Here is a 23,265-nt window from a genome sequence, read left to right as displayed (position 1 = left end):
GTGTTGGTGGTTTATAATAAGTTGTAAAATCAATGAAGTTGCCTTGAGTATATAGGAGTACAATTAGGGAATTGGTTTATTACGTTGCAAGGTGGCACAAATGAATTATGTATGTGTGCCCTCTTTATGCACAACGGTCTCTTGAAGCCATTTCAAGAGTTATGGCAATATGTTTGTAGCTAGAATGGTTTATTAGGGTTCTTGTACCTGCATTCATATTTTCTTTGCAATTGATCACTTTACCACCACTCTTGGACTATTTTTATGCATTTCTTAAAGCTCATAAACAATCTTGAGCACCTATTTTGCACATTTTCCTCGACATGGCAACTACTTGTTCTCCAATGGCAATTCAATTGGAGCATCCATCCGCATCACAAAGCTAAGGTTCCATGAGGAGGGCTTAAGTATCTATGAGGTATGAGGAAGTCTAAGCATCAAGTCATAACTTCATTAGGGTATTAATGATTGCAAAATTGATGGTGATGGATTGTAACTTGTGATTCAATAAAAATATGAATCTTGTGGAGTATGTTTGATGAATGGTCATTTAGACTGAGTATAGACTAGTTTTTAGTGAAAAAGAGATGCAGGAATGGGATAAGTAAAATTAGAAGGCCTTTACAACTATTGTGGTTGGATTGATTGAATTGTAGGTCTTTATTGAAGGAATAGTAATATAGTACTATAAGATAGTAGCAATATTTTTCGTAGATTATTTTTAAAATCTTAAAGAATTGGCAAATTCCATCTTTTGTTAGAGTTTTCCTTTCAAATTTGGCAAAATATTCTAGAGCATTTAAAAGACTTTTACTGTTAACAAATATATTAAAAAGCTAATAATACCAAAAGCTACCACTTTTTTTTCATTTCATAATCCAAAAATACATGAAATAGCTAACATTTTGGATGCTATAAAGTATACAAAGCATAAAATTGTTCAAGGTTAATGATTGTCCTTCAAATCCAATGGCAACAAAATTACCAAAAAGTCTACTTAATAGTCCAAAAAAGTTATTTATAGCCTTTCCCTTTTACATCTTGACTTCTAGAGTGCTAATGGTCTATCATACGGAAAGCAACTTAAACAAGAGCAAGCTGAGATCTATAAGTTATCCTCTCCAACTTGCTGCAAAGCTTATTCTTCAAGCAACCTACAGTACTAAAAGACATTTCATTCTAAATTGAGCAAAGAATAAAGGCTTGACATAAATTTGCAAGCTTAAAGTCACTCAGAAATGTTATATTGTAGGAATGAGCTTACTCCAGAGATGATCCATGGAACCTTGCATTTGTACATTTTTCATTAAATTACTTTGTTGGTGCATGACTTTGAATATTTTCATTGAATTACTTTGCATTGAACATTTTTGCATTGAATTACTTTGTTGTGAAGAAAGCTTTTCAAAATCCAATATGGTATATTGTTCATGTCAATGTCCCATCGACATTGTTTTTTGCGAGCATCCGAATGATTTTTTAGACATGCTTTAATACTTTCACAAGATCCATTAACCTAAAAATGTGAGAATATGATTGAAAATGATTACATAAGCTAATTTTGTTGGAACTTTCTTCTAATCTCATCTACCACAACACTGGCAACTTCACTAGGGGACTTTTTTCACTGCTTGTACATTTCAAAAAAAAGCCTTCTTTCTCACACATTGTAGAATTTTTTGTCATTTGTTTTCACTCACCAACCCAAGAACCTAGTTATTTGCACAAAGACAACCATATCCTTTCTCCTCACATGTAAAACAGAGGAATCCCCACCAAGGTCTATGAAACTTTTCCAATCTTCAAACAATTCCATACTTGAAAACTAGAGGTTGACTTTTTATCATATAGTACTGTGATACTCAAATTAGTTTTAGTGGTTTAACATGTTCATTGCTATAAATATCTTTGGATTGAGACATTTTAGTCAATATATTAATATTTTCTATTTAAAGTGGAATAATTCCACACAATCCCAATATCAAATCTATTTTGGTTAATTTATGATACAAAATATTTTCCTTTTTAGCCTTTTGTTCTGCCTCCATGTGTATTAAATAGACCAAGGTCTTGTGTTTTCCCCACAATCTTTTCACTCATTGAACCAAAGGTATCCATCTAGTATCCACATTTTTCTAAACCTTTCTCCCTTTTGTACCCACTTCTTCTGCAACAACTCGAAATTGATTGTACCTTTTGGAATCTTGCAAAAGTAAGAGTAGCATTTTATAACTAAAGTCTCGATTCCATGCATCAAATTATGGAAGTACAAGTTTGTAAGAGAGATGATGTGACATAGAATGGATCCCAATGCAATAAGGTGCGTATTTTGTTTTTAATTGTATAGAAACACCATTCCAACAACCTTGCAAGACTAAACCACCATCACATGAAAAAAACACAAGTTTGTTGACCATATCAATCTCCATTAGTCCCCCATACTCTTTCAAATCTTGTTTTAAATCTTGCGTCAAATCTTGCACTAGCATTGGATGCTAAATTAGATTCATGCACATGTTTAAAAATTGATTTTCTCTTGTTATTTTCTACCACTTACAAATGCATCCCCACCCAAAGTGTAGTATGTATTGCTATGTACTCATCCTATGATACAAAAAAGTAATTTGAAAGTTTTGAGGTCTCCTTTAACTCATGAATTATGACTTGGCTCATGTGGTTATCCATATTTATGACACTACTGCTTGACCAGTGCATGCTTGACAATTGAGGGAAATCCAAAATTGAATTTATGATTGGTAACTTGAGAAGTTTATCAATGAGTGGTGTTGCCGTTGCAATTTTTTTATGCATGTTCAATGGCTTCTAGTCAGTGTTGGGTGTGTGCATGATTAGGTGGACTTGATAGATGTGTCCCGGACATCACTAGCAAAGTGGTAGCCATCGTGTTGCTACTTGGTATAGGGAAAGCCATGCAATTGGAAAAGGGAAACTACTATGTATAGCAATGACCACGTGGAAAGCTGCCAGTAGGTTTGAATTCTCCCACCCCATGGTTTGAATTTTGCTCAGTTTACAGCTTAGATCTCTCTGTCTCTCACATGAGCTCTTTCTTAGACATGATTTGTCTCTCAGATCTATCTATTCTCTCTCCACATCCACGTCACACTGTTCCCTCTCCACACAATGTTCCATCTCCAAGTCCTCTCCAACTGTGAATCAGTGTGCATGGCAATGCTCTTCAAGTGGAGCAGGAAAAATGGCATGTTGCCCAAGGGAGGAATCATTTACTGCACGTACAGTGTCTGTAAAGATATTTGAGGATGTCCAAGTTGGGGAACCACAGTTGATGGAAAAAAGAAAAAAAGGAAAGTTCTTTCATTCAAAGAGACGCAATGTAGGGAGCTTTTGGTAATGCTTAAGGACCACTTAAACAAGTTTATAAAGCATAACTTTGTCTATAGATGGTAGGCAGAGCAATTCAAGGAGTGTCTTGTTTGTCCCCGAAGAAGTGGTGGTATCTGTCATGGATTTTGTAGAAAACTACACTTTCGGAGAACAAAACGAGATCCAATCCATGCATTGGCACTCCAACCAAGTTACAATCTTTGTCCAAATTACATATGTGCGTATTGTGGGCATCGTCCACAAATATTATCACTTTTATATATCCGATGATAGGATGCATGACACTCTTTTTGTTCAGCATTGCTGTATGCTCCATTATAAATGGCTAAAAGGTCAAGCCATTCATGTCAATGAACATTGGGTGTGGTGAGATGGAGTAGCCTCACAGTTCAAAGCAAAGAGGCTTTTTTACTTCATTGCTCAATATGGCACAATGACACGAATGAAAATGACACACAGTTTTTTAGTTTAGGACATGGAAAGGGTGAACACAATGGTGCAAGGTCTATTCTTAAAAGGCATCTCACTCATGAGCAGCTAAAGCCAAATGGTGCACAGATCCAATGTGCAAAGGAAGTGGTGTTATTTCTAAGAGAGACATTGTTCGAAGGGGTTGATGCCACATACCCCTCGAAGGCTTGACCCGTTACCCGAATGTTTTGGGAAATCAAGGAAGGTGATGTGGAAAGAAGTAGAAATTGGGATTGTAAAGCATGATGCCTTTAGTGATGCACTTTGTGTTGGTGATAATTTTGTTGTTGTAGCTCCTCCTGACAATGATGAGCTTGTGGATTTCTATATTCTAAAATGCACACAAGGGAAGGAAAAGACAGATGTTCCACTTAAAGATGCATGGGGGAATGTTTATGGTCAAGGCTCATTTGTGGTCACGGGATTTTGGTACAAGAAAACTCAAGGAAATCCATACGAGTAAAGGCTTTTAAGGTTGGAGACTAAAGTCTTCATCGAGTACCACCTTGTCAGAGCTATCAAGTTCCCAATGGAGTGGGAAGGATGTGTGAGAACATATGTATTGTCCTCTGAAGTGTATGAAGCTATTTATAATAGCATTCCATTTGATATGTAGAACAAGCATCATGTAATACAATGCTATCACACAATCCGATTAGTTAGCGGAGATAAAAAATAGGAAAAGTGTAGGCTACCGCTTACTTTCTTGATAACTTAAATAAAATACATTCTGTTCTCTGTTTTGGTTGGTTATTTTCATGACTTTGATCTCTTTTGCAATACATGAAAATGGAGCACTTAATGCAAAATAGGTTTACACATTTGTGATGACTAGGCATCCACATTTAGGTGCATGGAGTCAAGGTGCCTCATGTTACCCTCATGCTACCCTAGTGTCAAAGAAGAGGGTTGATATTGTGAGCAATGTCATTGTATGTGGTTCTATCAATTTCCTGCAAAGTAGGTGATCTCTCTCATGATGCTAGCTACCAACTATTTTATGGCTTGACCACCTGGGTAAAATTATGTGTGGTGGTAGCTACCACCTATTATGTTGGTAGTTACCACCTCGGGGGATTCACAAGGGGAAACCTATGATATCACGTGAGTGTACAATAGGGGGGTTTTTTTAGATGAGGCATAAGCTTATACATTAGGGGTGGGGGCACTTTTTAATTTTTCTCAGCCTTAAATTTAAGTTAGGGGGCCTTGACATATTTAAGGAGGAAGAGGGAGGGGTATAGGGAAATACAAGTTTTTACCCCCTAAACATAAAAAGTACACACACACACACATTTGACTAGTGACAATCAGTATTGTACCAATTGCGCATGAACTAAGCCTGAGCTATAGCTAAATTTAGGCCATGGTAGGGAAACAAATTAATACTACCCATTGGTGAATATTGAAGATGGTCTAATCTCTGTCATCTGAACTTTCTTATGATGTAGTCCAAATAATTGAGAAAGAACATAGATTTAAGGAAGGGGGGGACATAGTGCTCTTTTGATGGTATCGTTATAAGCTTAAATAGGGGTATTTTATTATGTTAAATGGATTGTATATAGGGGGTTTTCTTGAAGTTGATGCACGCAAGTGATGTCCCCCTTGTACTAAGAGTGAATCCCCCATGGTTACCACCTAGCTGTAAACATTGTGCTCTCTGTTTTGTGGTGGTAGCTACCACCTGGCAAAAATTATGCTCACCTAATTAACAGATTGACTAACTCAAACCCCTTCCAAAAAAATCATGTACACAAGCAATCCTAAGACTCTAATCTTTCATTCAGTTGTGCACAACCATGCAACACAAACTTTATTCAAGAGAATATTAAATACCTCATGTTGATAGAATACTAAAAAAGAACCATTTATTCATGTATAAGTGAAATACATTGCCTTGGATCACATAGTCCCCAGATTGTATCAAAATTATGTGGTGGTAGCTACCACCTGTTATGTTGGTAGTTACCACTTGGCAAATATTATGCTCTCTGTTGTGGTGGTAGCTACCACTTGGCAAAAATTGTGCTCACTCTTATGATGGTAGCTACCTACAACTAGACCACTAGCAACCACCTGGCATAAATTTGGCTCTTTGTTATGATGGTATCCACTAGCTAATTAACTCATTGACTAACTCAAACCCCTTCCCAAAAAAGCATGTACACAAACAATCCTAAGATTCTATAATTCTCAATCTTTCAATCAATTGTGCATAACCATTCAACACACACTTTCTTCAAGAGAATGTTAAAGACCACATGTTGATAGAATACTAAAAAAGAACCATTTATTCATGTATAAGTTAAAAATTTCCTTGGATAACATAGTCCCAAGAAGGGTGTATCAAAAAGCAATTACAAAAAGTATCAATAGATTGCAAGGTTTTTCGTTACATTGCGACATGACTCCAAGTCTTGCCAATGCTTCATTACATACATGGACTCCATATCCTTTTCATTACATAGCATATTTGGCTGCACATATGCTCTTGGATATTCAACTTCGTTCCATTTAAGCAGCCATGGCAATAGAGCATTGGTGAGGAAGAAAGGGTCCTGCTCACCGTTGGGTCGAGCGATGTCGGACAAATCATTGATCAAGATGAATTCAACATGTTCTTGTACTTGGTGTCATCAACTAGCAACACCTCATATGTTCTCCACTCAGGATGCCTCGCAATCAAGTCCACACGTTTCTTGAAGGCTGGCTTGTTGTGGTCCTTTTGATCCAAGCTCTTGATCCAAGCTCGGCACTTGCACGAGTGTGAAAGATGCCTCCATGCAATTCTCCTGTGATAGGATATCGGTCCAAATACTTGAATGCAAGCTCTCAAAGCAATCTTCCAATGTGCGATGAATATTATTTCTCATGCAAGATGACCATAAGCATAGAATAAACTCGCTAGAGCAAGAACGAACAAACTGCTCTACACCAGGCCAGATGATGTAAGTGAAGGCATGGCTTGTGCAAAATTGCCTTTTTACATGGTGAACCTTGTATTTAAGTGCAGCTGCCTTGAAATCAACATTCTCCTTCACACCCAAATTTGTTTGTACCTTAGCAAAAGTAAACCATTCATATCTAGAGCTGGCACTTTAGGGCCTGCAATGTGAATAGTCTTTTTGAGAGAAGCAAGTGCTGCCACACTCAGCTCCTTAATTTCATCGACATTCACGATATGAGCAAGTCTACTTTCCACAACTGCAAGTGTGACTTGTGGGGAATCCTAATCACTTGCTTCTCATTTACTCTTTGGTGAGATTTCTGGGGAATCCACAATAATTGCTTCAAGTTCATTCTTTGGCTGATATGCAGCCATGCCTCCCTCTCGTGTGCATGGTGGATCACACCCAACAGTCACAACTTTTATGGCACTAAGTACATCCCCACATTCACGTTGCTAGTCCTTGCAAGAGTCTAGGACCACTGCCATGCCTCTCTATCCCCATGGCAACTTCCAGGAAAATTTTGTTGCAAAAAACTATGCGCCTTCTGAGCAATCCTCAACACTCCCCTCTTGTTCATTGCTTTGCTGATATGCATCCCTACCTTCCTCTCATGAGCCATGTGTATCACACCCTACTACTATAGCTTTTATGGCATAGAGTACATCTCCGACTGCACAATGCAAGTCCAAGACAAAACCATTATCCTTGCAAGCATCCAGGAGCACTGCCATGCCCTTCAATCCCCATGGCAATTTCCAGCAATAGTCCATAACATAAATCTTTGTATCAGGACACACGACATTATTTTACAACTATTTGTACAATCAAGGTTACATATTCATGATGTACAAGATAGGGAGTACAAGGAACATATTTCAAAGTGCTACATTACAATGCACAAGACAACTTTATTGGATAATGGGCTAGAAGAAAAGACATTGAAGAACACAAAATTCCATTGAAATGATTGTCGGTGGGATATTAAAAACAAAAGTGTGGGCGAGGAGCGTGTACCTTGGTGGGAGAGAAGGTGGAGCATGGAAGGAGATCAAGGGAAGATCAAGAGGCCAATGACGACTGCCAACGATGACTGCCAACAACGACGACTGCAGCAGGGGATGCAATGCTCAATGCCATAGCCTTGCTCGCCGATGGAAGATGTAGATAGGGAGAAACATCCCCCCGAACATGCAGGCTAGAAGGAGCAAGGAATGGCCCCTCAGAACGAGGTTGGTCCCAAGATCCAAGCTCTCCCACGGGTGGAGAATGGACATGCAGATAAAGCACAGGACGTGCTGCATAAGAAGTCAGAGAGGTCCCTAGGTGCAAAACATAAGAGTCCTGCTAAAGGCAAGGAAAGGAGAAAGCCGGAGAATCGAGGAACGCAAGGACAGCCCAGCACTGAAACTTCACCAAGGAAGATAGAGTCTCTCAAGAATGTCAAGAGCCAAGCCTTTGTTAACATCTACGCCTCTATGGCAGTCGAGATGGAGCAGTCCGATTCTGACAATGGTTGACCAATATTCTCAGAGGCCTCAATTGGCCTTTCTCACGGAATGGAAGCAGCAAGCTCCGTGGAGATTGGTACGAAGACATAAGCCAGCTGCAACTGCAATGGCGATCCAAGAACTGAAGGTAGGTCCTAGAATGGTGGATGGGCTGCAAGTTCCCGGTTACCATTATTTAAGTAATTGCCCAACATTTGGAAAAGGAGGCACTGTATGCAGAGATCAAGGACCCAGAAGGCGAATTTCTATTGGTGGAGGCAAGTTTCTAATGGGAGCTATCGGAAGGCCATTGCTGACAAACAGGTGATCCTCAACATTGGCGGCCCATAAGTCTCGTTGGAGAAATTCTTCGCAGCTTAGTACTCAGTGGAGAGCTTGTGCTAGGCGAGGGGCGAAGTCGACGAGGAAGCAAGGAGGCAAGCAAAGCAATGAAGGCAGAGGCAAGGAGGAAATGAAGGAGGCAAGCGAAGCAACGAAGGAGGAAGCAAGGAGGTGAGCGAAGCAACGAAGGCTGAGGAAACGAAGGCAGAGGAAACGAAGTCAACAAGGAAGCAACGAAGGTAGAGGAAACGAAGTCGAAGAGGAAACGAAGGTGAACCGGAAGCGGAAGCAGAAAGGGAGGGAGAAGAGGAGCGGAAGCAGAAAGAGAGAAGGGAGGGAGAAGAGGAGCGAAAGCGGAAGCGGAAAGGGAGGAGCGAGCGAGGAGCAAGGAGAGAGAAGCTAAGGTCACCTGCGAACCTTAGCTTTGATTTTGTGAGAGATGGAGAAGAGGAGTAAGCATGCGATGTCGAAGCTAAGGTCGCCTGTGAACCTCTCTTCGATTTTGTGAGAGATGGCTTCCCTCCTTTCTCTTATCTTACGAATTCAAACAGGATCAGATACTGCAAGCGACCACAATGGAGAGTGCCAGTCAGTTTGCATGTTCTTCCGGTGTAGCGAAGGCTTGCATGTTCTTCCAGTGTAGCGAAGGTTGCTCGCATGGATCAAGCACTGCTCGCATGGATCAAGATGTAGGTGGCGAGGCCAAGGAGGAGATGAAGAAGAGGAGGAGGAGAAGCTATGGAGGAACACAAGAAAGATACTTGCAATGGAGAGAGTTTGCAATGTAGAGAGCTTGCAATGGCCAGCGCTATTGCGTAGAGCTATAATGTTACAGAAGTGGCAGAGCTATAACGTTAAGAGCATTTGTTAAGAGCTATTTCTGTGCCAATGTTCCTCTACTAAATCTTGACTATACTTGATTCTGTTCATATTGACAGAAGGTAACGGTTCATATTGATTCGGTTCCTTTCTTGTTGATCCAACTAAGCTTTTGGAAGAACTAGACAAGCTCACTGGTTTCTTGCAAGTTCACTGAGTAGAGAGGCTATTGCATTTCCCTATCTTTTGGGAGATATATGACAATCATATCTCTTACAACAAATTCAACACTTCATGGAAAATGAGTACAAGGGAAAGAAGAACTAGCTGGATGGGAAATAAGTACTTGGAAAAGAAGACCTAGTAATCTTTCACGGCATACTTGTCTCCTGGCATTTTAATGAATGTGAGAGCCCAGTACACTGAGCATACTGAATTGCACTATGTACAGTGCAGTGTACACTGCATATATTGTACACTAGTGCAGTGTCCACTATAGCCCATCTTTGTAGCCCGTCTTTAATAACTATGATCACACCCAACCTTGCATGACTAACCCATGTGTTACTAACTAATGCTATCATTACTAAAATTAACATTCTTACCTGACTAGCATTTCATGTGTAAATGTATGCATTAATTAATATTCTAGTTTTGTAAGCAATGATATTAAATTTTTCCTCTTACCAGATTCGTGTTTGCAAGTTATGGAGCCTTTATTCAGATTACCATCTTGTGAAATGATTACCATTTTCATGGAACAGAAATAGGATATTATGAACCATGTCATGGAGCCTTTATGAAGATAATTGTGACAGCGTCATCTAACTCGCCACCTTTCAAAGACATAATCTCTTCATATCTTCTCTTCTTTTGTCATCTCTTCCTTCTATCAACATCTTCTCTTCCGCTTCCATGTCCTCTTCTATCAACCTCTTTTCTTCTATTTCCATCTCTTGTGCTTCCATTTGCTCTTTTGATGCCACCTCTTCTCTGGCAATGTCATTTTTTATCACACTCTTCTACTGGCTACATCTTCTTTTGTAAATGAAGAGCTGCTAGCAGAGCTCCGTCTTCTTTTGAGCTCGCAAATTTATGAAATTGTTCTCATAGTGGGTGGCGCCAATCCTTTAGTGTTCATTTGTGCATCTAAAACATGCCTGCATCTGTGTTCATTCGCTTTGGAGAATTAGAAACATTGTCCATTCGTTATGACACTCCTTTATTGGAGGTCTCCCTAGTAGATCTCAAGGAACACTTTCACGGATGAGGAGATTAGTCTACATCAAGAAATTGGAGTGGATGACATTGCCATAGTGCTTCCCTTGGTGGACTTGGAGGATGGTCAAAAAGGGTACAAGATCAATGGAAAACAACATTCAACCTTTAGAGTTGAGGTGATAAGAAGGAAAGATTCTCATAGTGACTTTCAAAATGCTGAAGTGAATAGTGTTATTTCACTTATAGAGAAGATGCCTTTGAATAGTTCTTTGCATGTTGCAATAACTTCTATAGTTAGAGTTGAGAAGGTTGTTGAACTGCCTAAAACTTATGATGGGTATGTTGTCTTTGAACTCCCCCCTTTGCCTGATGGATCTCCAATGTCTGGAATGGAACAAAATCCCAATGGTCATGTATGGACAAAATATTCAACATGTTCACAAGACTTTTTCAATGAAATTGTAAGGATGAGTAGATGTTATGGATACTTGAGATGTTGTAACGTTCATTGTCCTTACCTTGAATGAATGGGAGTTTTGAATGATACACAATGGAAGGGAAAGCTTAGGAAGCCACCTGTGTCTGGTCCAATTGATCCAACCTTGGGATCAATTATCTGCAAGCATTGTTTGGACATCCCAGAGTGTGTTTATCAATGCAGTGCTATCATATATTATTGCTTGCCTCATGAAAGAGTGAAGACGACAAGATGTGCTGTGCATGTTGGGTTCCATGACCATCCTGTTGAGAAAGGAAAAAGTCGTGCAAAGGAATTTCTAGTGGATGATCTTGTTTCAATGCGTGCTACGCTAAATGCAAATTCATCTTGCAAAAACATTGAGGTCTCAGTTACACAAGACCTTATGATGGATATGTTGCTTGCAAAGGATGGGGTTGCTATGGAACCTCTAGATTACCAACAATTTGAAGAGGTTTTGGATACAATCACACCAATGACACAAAGGAGAAGGCTTCAAAGAATAGTGCAGAGTGCAAGATGTGATGCTAGAGGAGGAGATGGTGAAATGGATTCAATACTAGGTTTGAAAAAGAGATGCAGATATCCATATGTGCAAAGTATCTTGTTTCCTAGGCAGTTGCAAGATGAAGAACAACCACATATTTTCAAAATGTCGACCCTTGGGATCAGGGGTTGATTTGGTGAATCGAATGTGGCCAGGAGGTAGCCTTGGATCACAATGGGTGCATTTTGATCACGTCCATCGAGTAAAAGGATGGTCAACTATGGGTGCTCATGTGTATGACCCTTACATAAGGGAACTCTTAACAATAGCTATATGTGAATTCAAGGTGGAAGATACCCATGCACAAGTGCAATTCTGGAAGCTTTTGAATAGCCAGATGGAGAAGAATGGTTTTGAACCACTTGAATATCGAGGATTCATGGCAGATGGAGCAGGAGCAAATTGGCTTTCTATCCGCACAGTTTACAATGGTGGGCCTGAAAATATAATGGAGGGTAAAGAAAGGACTTGTGGTTTTCACTGGGAGATGAGCATGGTTGAGCATACCAAAAGATGCATTAAGCCACAATTTCAGGAGGAGCATAATGTTCTATGTAGGAAATGGAGGGAGGTAATGATAGCTACTTCTGCAGATCAATGCAAGAGAACATTAATCTTCTATTGGTCTCCATTGCATGTGAAAGAGGGTGAGTTGCCAGCACTCCACACATGGTTGGCTTGGTGGGATGTTAGAGTCAACCAATGGGGGGGAATGTTTTTGCAGCAAGAGAAAAATTCTGGGTTTTATGCATTGGTTGATGTCTGTGGACTCTGCATCTCTCTCTCTCTCTCTCTGTCTCTCTCTCTCTGTCTCTCTCTCTCTCTCTCTCTCTCTTTGTGCAATACTATGCTATCTCTCTCTACCACCACTAATCCATACTACCCGCTTGTGCTACTGTCAATGCTTGCTACTACTATCTGATTTATCATAGTAGCATCTCTTTGTGTCATCACATCTCAATCAAATAAAGCCTAATATCGACTTGATCATGGAAGTGAATCAATACCGAGAGAGTGGACCAAATCCCTACCCTCTTGAAAGAGAAAATGGTAATGTCCTCGAATCTCATAGTAGGCTAGGCAGGCACATAAGAAATGATCCTCTGTCTCGACTATCTCTAGTGTGCATAACCTGCAAATCCACAACTCTCCAAGTATGCTTGTAGCTCTCCCTACCTCAATCCCTAGTTGATGTAATGAGACCTGTTTGTCCAATGGCAATACTCATTGCATGGGAGACTCCTCTATCCTCAAGGTATTGGGGTCTAATGACCATCCTATGATACTCTCAAAAAATGATTGCAATAGAACTAGATCTTTGTGGGGAACTCCTAGTCCCCCCCCCCCCGCCCCCGCCGCCAAAGTCTAAGATGTCTAATTGTATGATACAAATAATCTCATCTCAAGGGATCAACTTGGGTGATGTGTCCATATTGCACTAGAAGGGGGGTAGTTGGTCCATTTGGATATTGTGATTGGAAAACCATGTGGATACATGTGCATACCATGCATTCTAGTTCTATGGAAGACACCTTGGTTGTCTCACGTGAGGTAAGGCCCATACTCTATGGACAAAAGTCACTGTCTAGAAGATGGCATTGACCTAGAGAGTTGTCATGGCAAACTGTGCTTGTATATCTACTATGGGAATGAGGGCTTACACTAGATCATCATGGAGCACATAATCACCTAGAGCCGCTCAAATCTCTTCCATTATGTTGCCAAAAGGTTGCTCCACCAAAAAGGTGTTGCCTACATGGCAGCCGGCCTATCAAAAAGATATCCCTTCATCCACAGGGCTTGAAAGTGCACATAAAAGCACTACCTATCTAGTCAACAACCCAAAGCTCCCTATACAACTGTGTGCAACTATGTCACATTGTTGCATTTTGTGTGCCTTTGCTGCACAACTATTTTATGTAGCTATAGTCTTTGCCTCAAATTTCCTATGCTATCTGACTATGTTACCTTGCTCCATCATTCATCTAAGCTCAATTAAACCTGATTGGGAAATGTGCTACATTGGTCAATCTATTACTTCATGCCTTTTTGCAATGATTTTAGCCTCATCATGAATTGTGACACATCTATGACTATTTATATCAAGCCAATTCCCTTGTCCACCAACCTAAGACTCAATGGTGCTTTTAGTCCATGACTAAGCCTGAACTACCTTTGGCAATAAATTCATCATCGAGTTCCATGTAGGATTAGATCTCATTCAAATCCAATTTGAGATGCCTACATTTTGAAACAAAACTTAGGCTACCTAACCACAATTAAACTCTACTGAGAAGTATAAATTTGCCTTATCATCTACCTCATTATGTGAGGGATTGATCTCTTTCCCCTCTCTTTCAATCCCTCTTAGTGACTCAATGTGGTCCTCAACCTAAGCTTCAAATGGATGCTTCATATGTTCACAAGACAAAGACTTGGTGAAAATGTTGCAGGCATTTTGTTGTTAATGTGTCCTTGATCAACTACAGTAACAATAGACCTTAATACTATTCATACTTGTATGGAACCTTAGGTTTCATGATTTCAATAGAAATCCTATTGTTACAATAGATCTCAATTTCTTTACCACTCTGGAAATTTGTTAGAATCTAATTATGCTATATTCTAGAATTCAATCGAACCATAAAGACTTGCATGATGTCATACATGTTGATTGATACTCTCTCATGCAAATGTGGAATTCTTCTTGATGATCCATGAGATGTCCCCAACATGTATCATGAAGCAAAGTGTGCCACTAGCCAATGTAAAGCATGACAATAGGAAAGCAAAGTGTCTCACTAGTCATCAAAGGGATTATAAGTGGGATTTAAAGAATATTCATCCTCCCCCATATCCTTCTCATCCCTATGAGGCCTCTTTGCTAGGGATGCCTGCACTAGTGGCAGCACATATGTATCCACCATGATTGTATCCACATCAAATGAATAACAACATCTTCCACTAGCTTGGCATGCCCTTATGAGAGGGTCTATGCCACATCCCATCTTTAGAACCAGACCTCTTAGTACACATAGCAAAGCCAAAATCATAGAGACAAATCTTGAGGAGCGCTCGAGAGCACCCCTAGCACCTTGAAGCTGCGAGCTGGAAGATGAGGCACCAGGAGTCTGCTCTATCTCAGGCATGTAGTTGGTCCACATGTCATCGCTCACTTGCACCCCATGCATATCAAATAGAGAACGGCTCTCTGCCTTGAAAATGGGTGTGGAGGCTCCATTGCGACATGCAAATACCAGCATGGAAGTACGAATCTACATAAAAATACTTAAATCAGCTTCATTGTTCACTTTTCCAATTGCGAAAGGCTTTCAAAAAAGTAGATGAAGCATATACTGACATGTCCTCCCCTAATTGTTTAATAAAGCCGTATTCATTCTTGTCCAACACCATCACTCTTCTTGCTATCTAAAGGTCTTCGACTTTGACATACCCCTCCATCCATGTTAAGCAAGGGCCTGGAAATTCGTTCCATTAGTTCAAATCATAGTAGAAAGCTTAACTAATGCACATATACATATCAAGCATCCTATTAACATCTCACACCACCTACAATGGGACAAAGCATGGCAAGCCATCCATTGTCTCCTATGGTGGCTACGGCTGTGGCCAAACCATACTTCACATGGTCCTCAAAAAGAATATTCCAAGGAGGTAATGGATTACTGACACCCAAGTTCTGTCTTGTGGGAAAGTCTAGGAAAATAAAATCTGCTGCCCATTTAACTTTTCTCCCCTTTTTCTTGTATTCCATAGAAGGGTCACATGTGGACAAAAAGAGCTCATGGATCTTACCATACATATCATTTTTTCTAGCACATGCAAAGTCTTGGCCCATCAAAATGTAGTCTCCCACAGAGCATCCATATGTAGCCAACCCTCCATAACGCATAGCATGTTCTAGCGATAGTGGTGGATAGAAGATAAATGGAGTGACAACTTTTACTATCTTTTTTCCTGTTGACAAAAACAATCCATTGCTGAACATATGCAAGACGCTCATCCCAAGTCTTATGCACTTCAAATTAAAAAACTCAAAGATTGATGGAATTGAAATAATACCATCTATCCCATCACCAACATCAATAGAAGGCTCCGTAGGTAGTGAGATGGTGTCCTCTCCACATCCTTGGCTGTCAAGAAGAAAAGGGCAAACGAGCTCAAAATACTTTGGATTTACTTGACTAACCCTACCCCCCTATAGCATGTTTCAAACACACCAAATAAACCAACCTTCCTTGTAGTCTTTCTTCTCTATTTTTCGTGTTGTTCTTCTTGGATTATCTTGATCCTTGCTTATTTCTATGGTCTTTTTTGTTGTAGAATATTGCTTGTACAAATCAAGCTCTCATGTAAGCACATTACCACCTGAAAAATCTAACCACCAAGGGCAATTGACAAGCTCCCACTGTGAGTGTCCATGCATGGACTTAGGATACATATAGGTAGTTAGATTGGCCATCTCTATCCAACCCGTGCAATGTCTCGGAAGCTCATCGATCTTGCCCTCATTCTTCAAACATGTGAGATATCTGAGCTATTCCCAATGGTAACAGTGGTTAGAATTATGAGGCAAACAATGAATGGAAAAGAATACATGTTGGAAGAATCGACAAAGTGTTCACCGACTCGGTGAGCTGCCTGATCCAGTTCTGCCATCTTGGTAGCTACCTTCCCCTTCCCAACACCATTGAGTTCACTAGACTCTCTAATTTTCAAAGAGGTAAACATACACTTTCTTCCCTCCAATTTGATGTCGTCAAAATACTGACCAAGACTGTAATAAGAAGGTAGGGCAAACAACCGCCCAATGCTTTTTAGCTCCTCAAGCACACCAACGGCATGATTTTCAATCTTCTCCAAGAAAATTTCTTGGGCCAGCCACCTGTAATAGCAATATGCCATCGCATTGGAATAACAAAATAGAAGAAGTAATATTATGATTGCTGAATCAATAGCACAAAAAAAGGAGACTTAATTGGCTTATGCTCGGTATGGAATATTTGAAGGAGGCATGTGATACATATTCCGCATGATTGTGCTAGCCTCCAACAAAAACAGGTACTAAATTTTATTCTCCAATTTCAATGGTGCAAGGGCAATGCACTTAATCTTTTCAAGAGTGATAACCTTCTCTGTAGCACAGTCCCAATTCCATACTTGGATCCATCAATATGAACATGAAAATCAATATCCCAATTGGGAGATATAAGGATGGGTGCTGTGATTAGGCGCCACTTTAAAAGCTCAAAGGCTTGGTCGCACTCTTCGGTCCATAAGAAATCCATTAATAATTTGTAAAGTGGTCTAGCTATCATGGCATACTGCAATATAAATCTTCTATAATAGCTAGCATGTCCCATAAAGACCTGTACACCTTTGGAATTTGTAGGAGGAGGCAATTCCATTATGATTCTGATTTTGTCCATGTCAGTTGCAATCCCATGTTGAGAGACAATGTGTCCCAAAACAACTCCGTGGGTGACCATGAACTGGCATTTTGTTCGATTTAGGGAGATGCCATACTCCCTGCATTTGATTAGTACTACTTCAAGACATTTGAAGTGGTCTTGTTTGTTTGAATGGATGCACAAATCATCCAAAAACACCTGTAAAAACTTATTCAGATATGACTTGAAAGCTGTGAACATGACTCATTGGAATGTGTCCGAGGCATTACAAAGGCCGAATGGCATGACTCTATATGCAAAAATACCCCATTCTGTAGCAAATGCTATTTTTGATTGGTGTTTAGGAGCAATTTGTACTTGGTTATAGCCACTGAAGCCATCTAAGAAGCTATATATTTCAGAGCCTGCCACCTTTTCCAAAACTATTTCTGTTAAGGGTAGGGGATAGTGATCCCTAATTATGGCGACATTCACATTTTTTAAGTTTACGCATATTCTGAGCTTCTTGTTGCATTTAGGCACAATGACGATGGGTGAAACCCAATCAGTGTGCTCTATCTCGTAGATGAATCCGGCATCTAGGAGTTTTTGCAGCTCATCATAGACCATGGTGCCATACTTAGGATTTGTGTGATAAGGTCCACATACCTTAGGATCAGCACCTTCCCTTATAGGTATCGTGTGTACTACCACTTCTGGTGAAATTCCTTTCATCTCTTTGTATGACCATGCTAGGCAGTCACGGTATTCCATTAGGAGTGCTTTGAGTTTGGTTTCATCTTCTTGACGAAGCTGTTTCCCAATGAAAACAAGTTTTTTTTCCTCCCCTTCAAGGGCGAGGTTTATTGTGCGTGTTTTTGCGAGTCCCTCATAGATTGGAGTTTCTCCAATGCTATCAATTTCTTGAACTTCAGATTCTCTTAGTGGTCTTGGCATTTCTATTGGTGCACTGCCACTTGTGTAATTCTTGAAGTATTCCGGCACTTCTTGAAGATCAGCCTCTGATGGTGTTGAACTAGCCTGACATGTGCCATGTGTACTCGGTGGCATAGTTTCATTAACCAATTTGTTAGGCTCTTTTTGACTTTCTTTTTCTGAAGTCTCTTGATTGAGCTTCATCCGCACATGTGGCGTATATTTTCAAAACTTCTTACGTTGGGAACTGTGGGGTAACTTTTCCACTGGTAAGGTGTTTCCAAGTAAGGGTTCATTTGCTACGCATACTCCTTCCAGTCCCTCGGGGGACCATTCAAGAGGCAGTGGTTCTCATTTTGAGGAAGCTGGCTTTGCAAGGTACAATTCGACGATCCTTTTTTGGACTCGTTCGAATTCATTGAAGTGCTCGGCCTTGGCTTTTCTGTGATTTCCTCCAGCTTTGTTGCGGCATCTTCTGTTGTTATTCAATTGAGGAGGTTCAACTTTTGGGAGCTCAACTGCCATTAGGGCATGCAGAATGGCTAAGTCATTATCAAAGATTTGATCTTCAATTTCAGCATTCGCAGCCTCTATTTCAAGATCCCAAGAAAAATCTAAGTCATCATTGGTATGGATACCTTCTTTATGTTCATTATCCCACTCGAGGTCAGCCGTAAAGAATGGCATCTCTAGATCGATTGGTTCTGCATGTGGGAGTGGAGGATCTACCTATAGCACCTTAGCATCAATCTACGAGAAGATGGGGTCTAATGAATGGCAGTTGTCAATGGTTGCCAATGTTTGTATCCAGTTATTGACATTGCTTTATGAGTCACCTGTTATGGCATGTTGTTGCAAGGGAGTTGATTTGCTTGAGATTGTCGTGGAAGATGTGTCATCCAATGCTCTAGGCACAATTGGTTTTATATCTCCTATTCCCACATTCACCCTGACCGCGGTCTTGCAATTCTGGATTGTCAATCTATCAGTTCCCCAGTCATGGAGGACTGATGCTTCCCATAACCAAGGACGTCCTAGAAAGATTTGATAGGATTTTTTGGGGAGATCCAAGATTGTGAATTGAAGGAAAATGCGGACTCCTACAATCTTTATGGACACGCCATTCACTATTCCCAAGGGTTTAGTCCATGAATCATTGGGAAGGCGTATGTTGAAATTAGCCTTTTGCATTGGTGGGAGACCCCATTCTTTGTAGAGCTCCTTTGATAGGACATTTACACCTGCTCCACCATCCACTATGGCTTGGACTTCATTATATGCCTTGTGGATCAAAGGCACAGTAATGTTGCGTATGTCATCTCTCTCACCCATCTGCACAGGGATATCTTCAACGTCGTTCATCGGTGGAGGCAGATTTGCGAGTTCAATCCTTCCTTTGAAACTCTCCCAGATATTGGGACAATTTTGTAGGAGGATTCCGATGGGAATTGACACAGGGCAACTCAGGATACTAGAGAGTGGGTCCTTGGTGGCCTCTTTCTCTTGGCATGTAATTACATTTACAGGTTGTGATATTACACTTGCCGGACCTAGACTTTGATGGTCCACCCCATTGATGTTGATTGGGATGTTAGGCTTAACCTCTGTTTGTTCTGGGACCTTATTTTTCATAGGAAAATCCATACAAGTATGTCCTATGACACAATCTCTGCAGAGTGGTTGGAAAGTAGCTGGGCTACCATGATGAGGGCACTCTATGATCCGGTGATTTTCACCACAACCGTAGCACTTGATTGGTGCTCGATATGTGATGGGATATACCTAATTTGCATAAACTGGTATTAGACCCTCTGCACCTTCTACATAGTACCTGGGTACTTTGTTTCATACTCAAATGATGAGTCTACTTCCTCGGCTTGTAATTGATGTATTGGAACTACCTGAGGAGCTGGGTTTGGTGCTCTTGGATATGGTCGTGGATTTGGATTCCTGAGTAGTTGTGGGACTTGTGTCCGAATAGGAACAGGATTTAGCCTCGAAGCTGGGGGCACTTGTGCAAGTGCCAGTTGCTTGTATACTGGCATGGGTGCTGCTTGGTATTGTTGAGGTCAAGGCTGGTTGTTGTGCATGTTGAAGATGCAATTGTTCTCATCATGGCCGCTGACGACGCAAATATGGCACCACAACCTTGGTGGTGGATTTGCTTGTGCAGTGATCCTGGCTCTTAGGGCCAGGCACTCATTTGCTGTATGATTGGCCATGCAGTGTGGACACCAAACATTTTCTCACAGTGGATATATCTAAGTTGGCAGCTGAGACAAGTGAAGTTTTTGTACCATGGCCTGCATCATGTCTTCTTTCAGCTTCATGGTCATGGCCTCTAGGTGATCTTCATTTGATGTTTTGGAAGTGGCCTTTGATTTTCCCTTTTTGGAGCACTTATCACGTGTACTAGATCTGTCGTTGTCACTGCTAGTGTCTGAGTTGGTGGTCATGCCATCCTTGATGTCAATGGCTGTCGCATGAGCAGCACTGAACGTTTCATAACTACTTATCTTTTTCATATCCTTTCGGATTTTCTTTCTTAGTCATGCAATGAACCAATCAGGGTTGCTATAGCCAGTGATGAAATGGGCTTCACGGGCTTGCTCTTATATAGCCACCAGTCATAGTCGGCTAGGCGATCTTCATTTGATGTTTTGGCAGTGGCCTTTGATTTTCCCTTTTTCGAGTGCTTATCGCGTGTACTAGATCTGCCGTTGTCACTGCTAGTGTCTGAGTCAGCGGTCATGCCATCCTTGATGTCAATGGCTGCCGCATGAGCAGCACTGAACATTTCATAACTGCTTCTCTTTTTCATATCCTTTCGGATTTTCTTTCTTAGTCCTACAATGAACCATGCCGTGAGGTACTTTGCATCTGGGCATGGGTCACATTTGGTGATTAATCTTTTCATCTTACCTAGGTACGTGTGTACATCTTCTTGTCGGCCTTGCTCGATCTTGCTTAGTTGGAGAGCAGGATCATCTTGTAGCCTCTCTGTTTGAAAGCGTCGTTTGAATTCTATTTGAAGTAGGTCCCATGTGGTGCACTCTTCCACTAGAAGGTCTAGCTACCATTCAGACACTTCATCAGTTAAGGCCATGGGAAACCAAGCCACCTTCGTTTCATAGGATTGCTCGGCATGCAGCATCAAAATGCTGGAGGAATCGGGCTGGATCTCCCTTACCATTATACTTGGGAAGTTCCAATTTTCCCAAGGGGTGTTTTCCTTGATTGTTATTATTTCTTCGATTAAAGAAATCGTGAGCCTCTGCATCGAGGTCGATATCCCCATCATTGTCACGATGGCGTCCAGCCATGTTGGGGTGTGGAGGAGTTAAAGGAAGTGATTGAATCTCTGGGGGGGATTCGAGGTAGAGGATTGTCGGGGGAAGTGGTTGCAGCAGAGTTGTATGCGGATTTGGTGAGCGTTGGAGTTGGAAGCATTGGTCGGAACGTAGCTGCATGCAAATTGGGCGAGATTTGCCAAGGGTGTCTCTACCACAAGTGCAGGTGTGGATGAAGTTTTGTTGGGAGGGTTAGAGTGGTATTCGTTTGTGTATGTATCTTCATGTTAATAATGTGTGTAAGATTGTCCTACGTGTGTAGGGAACTATACTGGTGCAAACATATCATTAATCGGAGGTCAAGATGTGAAGATACGATCGAATTTGTGTGCAATGAGGCCCACACAGGGGTGCGAATGAGTGAGTTCTAGGGATGCCAAAATGGTGTGCAATGGGTTGGAAAAATACCCCATAGGATGGTGTTTTCGTGTGTGAAATATGAATTCAAACGAGGTTCAATTTAGGTCCCAAACGGATGAGTTACGAGGGGTTAAAGTAGGCCCTTTTGGGGGGGGGGGCTTGGTCTTAAGATTTGGTGTAAATGGGCTTTAAGACTAACTGAGGGGTAGTAATTGACCTAGTTTAGTTGACCTAACTGGCCCAATTAGTGTACTAACCTAACTCTCTAGTTAGATGCTAATCAGTTAGTTTAACCTAACCTAGTTATGGTTAGACTGACCACAGTGAGTTCAACTAATCAACTAACCTAATGGTCCAATTAGTGTAACTAACTAACAGTTAAACTAACCTAACTAAAGTTAAAACTAACCTAACCTAACCAAGGTAAGCTAGCCTAGGGTTAAATAACATCGGGTTAGTTTTGTTTTTTTTTAATATTGTGGTTGGGGGGGGGAAATTGTCACGGCAGCGGGGGGTTTGTGCGTTCGGCGCCAGGGGGGGTTGTGCGTTTGGCGGCGGCAGGGGGGGTTTGCAAGCAAGGGGGGAAAAGGGCATAGGGGCGAGTGGGGGTGAGTGGGGGGTGAGGGTCGATGGGAGGGGAAGGGGGGCGGAGTGGCGGCAGGGGGGTATAGGGCAGGGAAGGGGGGTGGAGGGTGGTGGAGCGGCGGCGGGGGAGACGCGGGGAGGGTGGAGGGGAAGGGGGTGGCGGAGGAGTGCGGTGAGGGTGGAGGGGAAGGGGGTGGTGGAGGAGCACGAGCGGGGGGAGGACGCAGGTAGAGGGGAGTTGGTGGAGGGGCATTGGGGAGGATGCGAGCGGGGGCACCGCGGCATGGGGCAGGTGGGTGCCGCTGGCGTGTCGCCATTGCACAGCTGCTAGTTGCAGCAGCAAGGGCCTTAATGGCCTTGATTAATAAGGTAAGTAGGTTAGTTTTTTGTTAGATTAGTGTAGGGAGCGGCCAGCAAGGGGGAGGAGAGAGAGAGAGAGAGAGAGAGAGAGAGAGAGAGAGAGAGAGAGAGAGAGGGGGGGGGAGGGAAAGAGAGAGAGGGAGGGAGAGAGAGAGAGAAGAGGGAGGGGGAGGGAAAAGAGAGAGAGAGAGAGAGAGTGGGAGAAAGAGAGAAAGAAAGAGAGAGGGGGAGGAAATAAGAGAGAAAGAGAGAGGGGGAGGGAAAGAGAGAGAGAGGGAGAGAGAGAAGAGGGAGGGGGAGGGAAAAGAGAGAGAGAGAGAGGGGGGGAGAAAGAGAGAAAGAAAGAGAGAGGGGGAGGAAATAAGAGATAAAGAGAGAGGGGAAGGGAAAGAGAGAGAGAAAGAAAGATAGAGGGGGAGGGAAAGAGAGAGAGAGAAAGAGAGAGGGGGAGGGAAAGAGAGAGAAAGAGAGAGAAAAAAGGAGAGAGAAAGAAAGAGAGAGGGGGAGGGAAAGAGGGAGAGAAAGAAAGAGAGAGGGGGAGGTAAAGAGAGAGAGAGAAAGAGAGAAAGAAAGAAAGC

At 41.6% G+C, this 23,265-nt stretch overlaps 1 protein-coding gene across 1 annotated transcript in view; it reads left to right on the top strand.

The window, feature by feature from the left end:
* The first annotated feature begins 8,300 nt into the window (after positions 1-8,300).
* LOC147900894 (uncharacterized) overlaps positions 8,301-23,265 on the top strand; it is a 37,401-nt gene continuing 22,436 nt past the window's right edge. The window contains exons 1-2 of the mRNA XM_087376391.1: positions 8,301-8,426; positions 8,519-8,602. Of these exons, the coding sequence (XP_087232517.1) occupies positions 8,301-8,426; positions 8,519-8,602 (210 nt within the window). The remainder of the gene's footprint in view (positions 8,427-8,518; positions 8,603-23,265) is intronic.

Source organism: Dipteris shenzhenensis, chromosome 6 (assembly GCF_047967505.1).
Source record: "Dipteris shenzhenensis isolate YYH24624 ecotype China chromosome 6, Dip_SZ_1.0, whole genome shotgun sequence".
NCBI classification, from domain to species: Eukaryota; Viridiplantae; Streptophyta; class Polypodiopsida; order Gleicheniales; family Dipteridaceae; genus Dipteris; species Dipteris shenzhenensis.
The sequence above is the reverse complement of the archived record's forward strand: the minus strand, read 5'-3'. Positions and strand labels throughout refer to the sequence as shown.